The sequence below is a fragment of the Physcomitrium patens genome, chromosome 13 (assembly GCF_059467195.1).
Source record: "Physcomitrium patens ecotype Gransden chromosome 13, ASM5946719v1, whole genome shotgun sequence".
Lineage (NCBI taxonomy): Eukaryota > Viridiplantae > Streptophyta > Bryopsida > Funariales > Funariaceae > Physcomitrium > Physcomitrium patens.
In genome coordinates, this window is record NC_143422.1 from 14,648,772 (window position 1) to 14,658,764 (window position 9,993).

Here is a 9,993-nt window from a genome sequence, read left to right on the forward strand (position 1 = left end):
GCTGCATTTGAAGCATTGTCTTTACTAATTGACTAATATTTAGATGATTGTAGAAATTTAGAAAAAGTATCCAAGGATTTAATAACCTAACATTTCTTTATTATCTTACTTTTATAAATTGTACAAACTTTCAAAAGTTGCACAGAAGGTTTGGTGGCATGAAAAACTTAAAGACATTATGGTTGAAAGATTGCAAGCATTTAAAAAACCATCTCAGTAGGATTAAATAAATTATCAATTTTGGAAGTATTAGATATTAGAAATTAGAAGAAAATAAAGTTTAATACTTACGTATTTGATGCATTATCTTCTTTTGTCAAGTTGTATTTGGATGGTTATAAACAATGGAAGAAATATTCTAAGGGTTTGAAAACTTTACATCTCTTCAACATCTTAGTTTTATAAATTGTTCTTATTTAAAAAGAGTGCATGCAAGGCTCGATGGCATAACAAACATGAAGACATTATGGTTGAAATACTACAAGAATCTAGAAGAGATGTCAAAAAGAATGAATAAGTCATCTACATAGATAAATATAAACATTAAGAATTGTAAGAAAATAAAGTTTAATATTGATGCATTTGATATATTATCTTTATTAACCAAATTATCTTTTGATGGTTGTAAGCATTTGGAAGAAATATCCAAAGGCTTTGACAACCTTATTACCTTTAATATCTTTGTTTTAAAAATTGTATGAACTTCAAAATAAAAAAATACTTGCAAGGTTTGATGACATGACAAACTTGAAGACATTATGAATAAAAGAATGCAAGAGTTTAGAAGACATGCAAATAGGATTGATTAAGTTATCAATATCAAAAGTATTGGATATTAGATTTTATGAAAAAATGAAGTTTGATGTTGATGCATTTGATGCATTATCTTTATTGATTAATTTACATTTGGACATTTATTAGTACTTTGAAGAAGTATCTAAATGATTTGGCAACCTTATATTCTTAGTTTTAAAAATTACACAAAGTTGAAAAAGGTGCAGGTAAGAATTGATAGCATGACAAATTTAAAGATATATTAGTTGAAAAGGTGAGAACATTTAGAAGAAGTGCCAATAGGATTGAATAAGTTATCTAAATTAGAAAAAAATGAGGGTTCAAATAGTAAGAAAATGAAGTTTAGTACTAATTCATTTAATGCATCAACTTTATTGATTAAGTTTTATTTAGATGGTTGTAAGCACCTGGAAGAAATATTTGGCAAATTCATATTATTTTAATATATTAAATTTATAACAATATCAAAAAATAATTACTATAAATGATTAAATTTATACAAAGAAAATACACATCATTTTGTTACATCCTTATAACAAACATGACTTTTGTGAGATCTTAATTTAATATAAAATTTAAAAATTATTAAAAATAAAAAAATAATGTTAAAATCAATATTTTCTTTTATTAAAAAAAAAAAAAAAAAAAAAAAAAAAACTAAAAACTAAAAACTAAAGAAGAGATTAAGATAATACATTTATTAAATAATAATATAATATTTAAAGTTTTATTATAAACATATAAATTGAAGATAAATTATTTTGTATAGTTGGAATCGAAAAATAAATATAAAACTTTTTTTATATTCTATATTATAAAAGGTGATTAATGTTTGATTTAATAAATTATGTAAAATTATTAATTTTATTAAATTATATCCAACATATATATATATATATATATATATATATATATTACATGTATTACATATCTATTGAATTTAAGTTCTTACAATAGAAAATGTTTAAAAAAAATAAGTACCAACATACTTAATAATTAAATAATATAAAATTTTTGGTGCGCAATTAATAGCTCTACCAACATTGCATTGTAAAAAGAATGTTTTCTACTTTATTAAGACCTTTAAGCTAAGAAAATAATTTAAAACAAAAATAAATAAATTATGAAGGTCCACATGTATTGCACTTGGATTCTTCAGATCTAAATTGAAGATTGAAAACATATATGTTTGATTAAAATACTTAAAATTACAAGACAAATTTAAAGTATGTTTGAAAATCAAAGATTGATTATAAACTCTTTATATATATATATATATATATATATATACACATACATACATACAAAAGTCCAAGAAAATAAAAATTTGAAGAAAGTTTGGAATTTTTTAAATTTTCAATCTAAATTCATAAAAAAAATATTAACCATATTATATTATATAAAATTTATTAAAAAATAAAAATAAAAATAAATAAAAGTGCAGTAAATAAAATTTTAAGTTAAGTAAATTGACTATTGTAAGCATTGTGCATACATGCAAATAAATTGGGATTTGTTTTTCTTGCATATAAATTGCAAAACCATTTTTTAAAGTCTTGCATATTTTAAAAAACCTCAAATAAAACCTAAATAAAGAATTACTTCTAAAAAATTTGTTGAAAACAAAATAAAAACTATAAAAATACTTAAAGTATATTGTAGATAAAAAGTCGTGCTTATATAGGACAATCTTTTCAATTATACAAGCTGCTAAGTAATAATAATTGTATTATAACTATAAAATTGTTTCAAATTTTATTTTAGTCATGCAAATATTATGAAATCATAAAACAAAACTGATCAATTAAGCATGATATTTTTTAAAGTTTTAAATTAATAAACTATATTTTTTGAAATTCATGATCAACTTAAACACTATTTTGTTTGTATTAATTTCCAAAATATTTAAAAATATTATGAACTTGAAAAAAAAATCTTATTTATAAAAAAAAAAATGGCTAAAGTTCTCATTAAAAAACAGCTACATTTTCAATAAACAAAATTTAAGAATTTTACTTTTTATTATTTTAGAGATAGCATAGATTAAAATCTTTAAATTCTTTTACAAATTTGGTCCAATAAGAAAATAGAAATTTTTTTATGTATCAAAAATTATCAATAATTCATGAATTATGTATAAAAAAATATCAATTATCAGAAAAGAATTTTTTTATGTATTTGTATAAATACCCATAAAATCCCCATGATTGCGTTTTTAATACAAAAGTGAAATTTTTATGTCGACTTTGACATTAAGATGTCTAAATTAGGAATATTTTCAATTGATTCATTTTTCTATTTTAATTTTATAATTTATTCTCTGTAAAGGCAAAATTCTCTTAAAATACTTGCCAATCTAATGAAATCTTCAATTAAATTGCATACAGTGTCTAAACCAATAAGAATTCTTGATTGTTCTTAAGACCTTTAAAGATTGATTTATTGCATAGATACAAAAACATACATATTTGTGAAATAAAATAAAATAAAATCATCAATAATTTTTTATAATTGATAGTATATATATCTTGAAAATATTAAAATTAACACAAGAATAAAAATAATAATCAATTAAAAAACATTTTATTAATTGAAAATTAACGATTTTGTAGATTCTTCAATTGAGGTACAAAATACCAAAAGTGGCAATAATGTAGAAATGATAATGAAGATGAAGAAGAAATATTGGCTCATTAAGAATGAAAAAATTTAGCTAAAGAAAAACCAACATACACTTCAACACTGAACTTACATCCAGTTCTAGAACCAATATATATATATATATATATATATATATAAGAAGAAATAAACTGAACAAAAAAGAAACATACAAATGCTTTTTAAAAAAGACAAAAGAAAAAAAGATTGAAAAATTTAAGCTGTAATGCAGCATGCAGTATGAAAACAGAAAATATTAATCTGTAGAAGTAAAATTTATTATATTTGGATTTAATATTGAAGAAAATAATACACATCACACCACTAAATATCTCAATTAAAAATCTTATTGTATATTGGATTTTAGAATAAAGCAAGGATAAGCAAAAGAATAATACATCTTTAATGGTGATGTCAAATCAAACATGAATACATCATCATTCCTATTTAATTCAAAGATGTCAATTTCTCTTTCTAATTTATTTTCATCAATCCAAGTAATTAGTTCGGTGGGGACCATCCGGTGCGGTGTGAACAGGGCAACAGCCGAGGCGGGGGTCCCACCACGAGAGATGAAACCCGTGAGGACCAAGACCGTCTGCGGGGGCAGAAGGGGCAGTTAAAACGAAATAAAGCAAATAAATACGGAAAAAGGTAAAAGCAAGAAAGCTCCGAATGATGGGTCCGACGAGCGAGCACCGTCCGTTGCAATCAAGGGTGGGAAGATTCCACCCGCGCAACCCAGCCTGTGCCGGAGTTCTAGGCCTCACCCAACACGTGTCGGAATGGTCACGGGGGCACTCAATTTTCGCGACGCGTGTACGCATGTGATATTGAGATGCCGCTGTCTGCGATATCAGAGAATGTGGTGGGGCCCTTCGCGGGGGGTGGGGTGAGGGTGGGGGGATTCAATATAGATGGCGCTTCAGGGGAAGCGGGGTGAAGATGTGCATTCGCAGCACGATTCTCTCTTCACTGTCTTTGTTGTTGTTGTTGTTGTTGTTGCAATTCGCGTACTGTAGAGTTACTTCTTACTGCAGCTCGGTTCCTGAAGCTCACTACCTCCTACCCAGTTTAGTTTGGTGTAGAGATTGGATTTGGGGGTGTAGAGCATTTCGAGGATCTGGGTATTAAGAGCGTGGTTGCGGATAGTTTTGAGGTGAGTGCTTTCCTGTCAGTGTATACGTTCCGAGGAGAGTGGGAGCTTCTGGTTTTCCGTGACGAGAAGGTCCTGACAGGTGTTTGGTACGTAGTGCATGTGCATGTTCGTGTTGTTGATGTTGTTGCTGTTGTTGTTGGTGGTGAATATCTGGGTTCTGTGTTAGATGGGTTTGTGTTGCATTTTGGTCTGCATTGTGGGATGGTGTGGCATTCCCAATGCTGTCGATTTTTTCCCCACATTACGTCGTTTCTAGGTTGCTCATGCGTGGATCAAAGGAGTGCTGTGTAGCACGTTTATGATTTTCTCATTGAGCTCCTAATTGATAACTAGATGCATCTAGTGGTCTAGTTTGTACAGAGTAGGACAACGCATTCCCTTTTTTTTCATTTTTTTTCAGTTATTTTTTTCTTTCAATCTATAGCTCTGAAGTGATGAGTTGTTCACAATTTTTCAGGTGTTGGTTTCCACTAGCGGCAAGGAGCCATGGCCTCCATAACGAATCAAGGAGCTCAAGCAAGTGGGCTTAGAGAGTGTTCTATATCAAATTCAATGCGTTCTTCAATCGGTCACAAGGCGATGAACGTGTGCATGACCCCGTCTACTTCCTCGGCGTCTTCAACTTTTTTCTCCTCTAAACGGCTACATGGCACCCACTCCACGCCGAGGCGAATTAATCTATCTGCTGGAAGTGCGTCCATCAGGTCGTCAATTGAGGCCCCCAAAGCTGCTAAAGAGGCAGTAGAAAACGTGAAGAATGCACCTAATGCTACCATGGAAGCTGTGGAAGGTGCAATCAAGGCTGTGGAAGGTACTGCCGAGGCTGTGACAGATGCTGCTAAGCCCCAGCTCAAGCGCTCTCGGAGCCATCACAAAGCCCGAGGTGGCAACATCAAGGCAGATCCTCTCAGAGTAATCATGTTTCAGGTATTACTGAACTTCATATTCTACTTCGATGGTTATGCAGACGGCCGCTTGCGTACGCAGTGGTGTTATAGCCAATCTAGTTTCTGATTTCTGGCTCCGAATTATGTTGTAAATGTTCAGTTGTAGGCAACGTTAGCAGTGAAACGAACAGTTCTCCTTACGAAATTGCTGGCTCAACCGTGTTTCCCGAGTATATTGACAGCACGTTTTCAAGACACGCCTTACATGAGTTTGAGTAATGAATGTTCTTATCGTCTGATTAGGGGTTCAACTGGGAGTCGTGGAAGAGCTCGTGCTGGTATGATGTCATGGGCGAGACTGCGGAAGATCTAGCAGCAGCAGGCATTACTGATGTCTGGTTTCCTCCTTCTAGCCATTCCGTGTCCCCCCAGGGTATCTATCCTTCGCTTTTGATTTTCTTTTCTCCATTATCAGTATTGTGTTGCACGCACTACTTTACAAGGCACTGCTTCAGGAGAAAAACTTCTCAGTTCTCACTGTTTTGCATACATGAAGTACGCAATGAACTGATTTAAATCTGTTATTCTTTCAGGATACATGCCAGGAAGGCTTTACGATTTGAACGACTGTAAATATGGCAATGAAGAGAAGCTGAGGGAAACCATTGAAAAGTTTCACAGAGTGGGAGTTCGGTGCATTGCTGATATTGTCGTGAATCATAGATGCGGTGAAGAACAAGACGAGAGGGGTGAATGGGTTATTTTTGAAGGAGGAACGCCCGATGATGCTCTCGACTGGGGTCCTTGGGCTATAGTCGGAGATGACTATCCCTATGGTAACGGAACAGGTGAGCACATTTACTATCATATTTTTACCACACTAGGGGACAAAATTCCTCCTGAGAATATCCGTGGATGTCATCTTCACCTGCTATATTCTTCAGAATCTAAATTTTCCTTCGCTTGACCACGCGTGTTGACGCAGCACTAGTGCTAACTTTGCAATTTGAATGCTTGCAGGTGCTCCCGACACCGGAGATGACTTTGAGGCTGCACCCGACATTGATCACACAAACGATATCGTTCAAAGCGACCTTATCGTCTGGATGAATTGGATGAAGTTCAAAATTGGGTTTGATGGGTGGAGATTCGACTTTGCCAAGGGTTACGGTGGATACTTCGTCGGTCGCTACATCAGAAAAACTGAACCACAGTTTGCAGTTGGGGAGTTCTGGACGAGCTTGAATTACGGACATGACGGTCTGGAATACAACCAGGATAGTCACAGGCAGCAACTGGTTGATTGGATCCACGCAACGAAGGAGAGGTCCACTGCATTCGATTTCACCACCAAGGGTATCTTGCAAGAGGCCGTGAAAGGTCAGCTGTGGCGGCTGCGGGATCCGAACAGCAAGCCACCAGGGTTGATCGGTTATTGGCCTTCAAAAGCAGTAACGTTTCTCGACAACCATGACACAGGATCTACACAAGGACACTGGCCTTTTCCTGGTGAACATATCATGCAAGGCTATGCTTACATACTCACTCATCCTGGCAACCCTTGTATCGTAAGTTTCCAACTCCTCTACAATTACACTGGTTTGGCACGTTTCTTGTACACTGATCGTATTTATCCTGTTACAAATAGTCAGGTCTTCTCACCTAACATGATGTAAATTTTCCATTTCAGTTCTACGACCATTTCTATGATTGGGGTTTGAAAGAGGAGATCAAAACGCTTATTGACGTGCGCAAGCGGAATGACATCAATGCGAAGAGCAAAGTGCACATTTGTTGCGCTGAGCACGATTTGTACGTTGCGAAGATAGATGATCGTGTCATCCTCAAGATGGGGCCCCGATATGACATAGGCGATCTAGCTCCAAACTGCGACGAATATAAAATTGCAGCTGTGGGAAAAGACTACTGCGTATGGGAGAAGTGTACATAATTTCTTACAGAGGGTTGCATTTATCTTCAAGCGGGGCCTAGCCAGCCGACGCGTGTGGAATGTAGTTTCCTAATCCGTGTAGCTATTTTTTCAGTATCAATGTATTGTTTTTAATTTTGGAGTGAAGCTGGTAAAGATTTGAGACGTTTGATGACGTATGTCACGTTTACTACCTGCTTCAGAAGCGAGCGTGAGACACTTCATCAATCTTCTGCCAATATCAATCTTCAGGAACAATTCGTGTACAGGAGAAGTAACTTATTTAGAGTAGAATAGTGCGCCGTTACTATTCCTCAGCCATGTTCTGAGGTACCACTTATGTTACAACTCGTTTAAAATATATATATCGCTCTATTGGAGTGTAACATTTGATGTTTTAATTTTGTCATCTATATAAGTAGAATGACACGCTCTCATCCCTGCATCACATCCAGACACGTCAAAAAATGGGCTGTGTAGTATCCAGTTATGGCAGCAGGAATATTACTGCATGTTTCGCTCCATCTCCAGTGGTGATTTTCCTGCAAAGTGTGGAGACGAGCGCACCAATGGTCGTTGCTGAAGCTTCAAGAGAATCTTCAGTAGACAACACACTTTGTCAGCATAATACTGGGAAAAAAAACATCCACACTGTAGACTGCTGTCTATTATCATCTTAGTTATATCGTATGGAGTGGAAGTATGACAATAGAGAATAGTCATGGCAAACGAAGCATAGCAAATGTGTTTTATTGCATGGAGTGGAAGTACAGGCACCACCTCTCTCATGCGTGACAAATCAGTGGTTTTCTTCGTTGGTTTCACTGCGTATTCCTTGAGTCTCCTCTGTTCGACCCTCTTAGGAGTTGAGATCTGTGATTTAGAAATCTGCTTTCCAGATCCATTTGCCGTCATCATCCCATCGGTTTGATCACCGTTGAGGTCGATGAGAGCTGCAACTGCCGCCCACAAGTTATCCTCCACAAGCTTCTGCTGCATTTCGGCATCTGCTCGGTATTTCGTTTCTTTCTCCCTGATTCAAAAACATGCGAAAGATGTTGATCAGTTCCGAGTCCAACATGCCCAGCACCCCCGAATTCTTGAATTTCACATACAAATCAGAAATAATAACACACTCTGGCAATCACCCAAGGTTTCGACGGGATTTCTTAATTCAACCCTCATCACGAGTTATCGTAGAGTTCCTCACCTGTTGAGTCGTTTCTTCTCCTCAATCTGTACTTCTCTTTCTTTGTAAAAATTTTCCCGTTCAATTGCCGCATGCTCCAAAATCTAATCACAACGGACGTACCCATTTCATCACCATTCTAATATTCCAAATCAGAAAACGAAACTCATATCCTACTGACTAATATTAACCACTCCACACAAGCACCATGCCAATATCAGATGGGACACAGGTGGATTACGCGATCTTGTTTGATCTGCGTCTCTCTCTGCTTTTCCTGAAGCTCTAATTCCTTCTTCCTTTTCCATTGCCTACCACACACACACATACACACAGAAGTCCACAGAGTTCCCGCACCAAATCATTGAAGTTTCCTAATCATCCTCAGGACCCAAACTGTACACGATCGATTTCTTGAAACGAAAACGATACAACTCTCAAGTTCCCGTAACTCATTTTTTTTCAATCAACGCCGCGGTGTCAGCGCAGGGGTTCCGACGATCACCTCAGAGTCTCGGACTCCTGCTGTTGAGACAAATCCTCCGGGACTGGGCTCATCATGGGCGCATCATCGTCGTCATTGATGTAACCGCGATGGACATTGTTGATGAGGGCTTGGATTCCGTAGCTACACGACGAAGACAGCGTGTTGTGGGGGATGGAGTCGGGAACATGGGGCGGAGCGGCGGCGGGGGAAGCGTGGCGAGGGTAACTGCAAGGCTGGCAGTAGTCGCCGGCATCAGGGTCAATGGAGAAGAGGTACTGCAATGCTTCGGCGCCGTCGCCGTCTTTGTTGTTGCTGTCGTGGTCGAGCTCATGCTCAAGCATGGCCTGGGGCTTGATCTCCGATCGGTTGCTGACAAGAGTATGCATCGTTCGCAACTGATCGCCGCTGCAGGAGGAGCCCCACAATCGCCGCCTCCCATCATGTGGATCCTCATCCCCCTCGTCTCGCTTCTTCTTCTACTTCGTCGTCTTCCGTCGTCGTCGTCGTCGTCATCCCTTCCTCTCCCTTCCTCACTTGACTCAACTGCTTCTGCGGCACATGGCGGCAACCTCCGCGGCGTTCGGTGGCTTTCTGTGGCAGCGGGTTGGGACGCTGGGATTATGTGTGTTGTTGCTACGTGTTCAGGGATTTTTCTCTTGTTAACAATTGGAGTATACATTTCAAGGTCCTTTATAATCGTTTCTGATTATTTAAAGAAATTCTATTACAGAATTATTCAATGTTTTTGAAATGCAACTATATATATATATATATATATATATATAGTTATTTATTTATTATTATTATGAAAGAGTGATATTTAATGCTAATAATGGTAGACTGGAAAGTGAAAGAACATGGATTATTTAAAAATTAAAATAAAATAAA

General features: G+C 36.0%; 2 protein-coding genes across 3 annotated transcripts; one reads left to right on the top strand and one right to left on the bottom strand.

Moving 5' to 3' along the window:
- Positions 1–4,406: 4,406 nt before the first annotated feature.
- LOC112290588 (alpha-amylase type B isozyme) lies at positions 4,407–7,830 on the top strand. 2 transcript variants are annotated; one of them, XM_024537004.3, is made up of 6 exons: positions 4,407–4,698; positions 5,070–5,539; positions 5,803–5,932; positions 6,093–6,347; positions 6,520–7,067; positions 7,190–7,830. In XM_024537004.3, the coding sequence occupies exons 2-6, from the start codon at positions 5,099–5,101 to the stop codon at positions 7,448–7,450; spliced, it is 1,635 nt and encodes a 544-aa protein (XP_024392772.1). In that variant the 5' UTR covers positions 4,407–4,698; positions 5,070–5,098; the 3' UTR covers positions 7,451–7,830. The 2 variants fall into 2 exon arrangements, with proteins under 2 accessions (XP_024392772.1, XP_024392771.1); XM_024537003.3 differs by having other exon boundaries at positions 4,407–4,612.
- Positions 7,694–9,581, bottom strand: LOC112290589 (clathrin light chain 2). Its single transcript, XM_024537005.3, has 5 exons — positions 9,124–9,581; positions 8,860–8,929; positions 8,640–8,722; positions 8,210–8,462; positions 7,694–8,026 (listed from the first exon to the last, which is right to left on the bottom strand). Exons 1-5 carry the CDS (start codon positions 9,489–9,491, stop codon positions 7,934–7,936), a joined length of 867 nt encoding a protein of 288 aa, XP_024392773.1. The 5' UTR covers positions 9,492–9,581; the 3' UTR covers positions 7,694–7,933.
- Positions 9,582–9,993: the final 412 nt, after the last annotated feature.

What these genes read in the sequence shown, in the direction of transcription:
- LOC112290588 (XM_024537004.3), top strand. Translation starts at nt 5,099, where the DNA reads ATGGCCTCCATAACGAATCAAGGAGCTCAAGCAAGTGGGCTTAGAGAG. An exon ending in TCAGAGTAATCATGTTTCAG is followed by an intron (nt 5,540 to 5,802) that starts GTATTACTGAAC and finishes TCGTCTGATTAG; the next exon opens with GGGTTCAACTGGGAGTCGTG. An exon ending in CCATTCCGTGTCCCCCCAGG is followed by an intron (nt 5,933 to 6,092) that starts GTATCTATCCTT and finishes TTATTCTTTCAG; the next exon opens with GATACATGCCAGGAAGGCTT.
- LOC112290589 (XM_024537005.3), bottom strand. Translation starts at nt 9,491, where the DNA reads ATGCATACTCTTGTCAGCAACCGATCGGAGATCAAGCCCCAGGCCATG. An exon ending in CGCAGATCAAACAAGATCGC is followed by an intron (nt 8,723 to 8,859) that starts GTAATCCACCTG and finishes CGTTGTGATTAG; the next exon opens with ATTTTGGAGCATGCGGCAAT. An exon ending in ATTTGTCACGCATGAGAGAG is followed by an intron (nt 8,027 to 8,209) that starts GTGGTGCCTGTA and finishes TGTCTACTGAAG; the next exon opens with ATTCTCTTGAAGCTTCAGCA.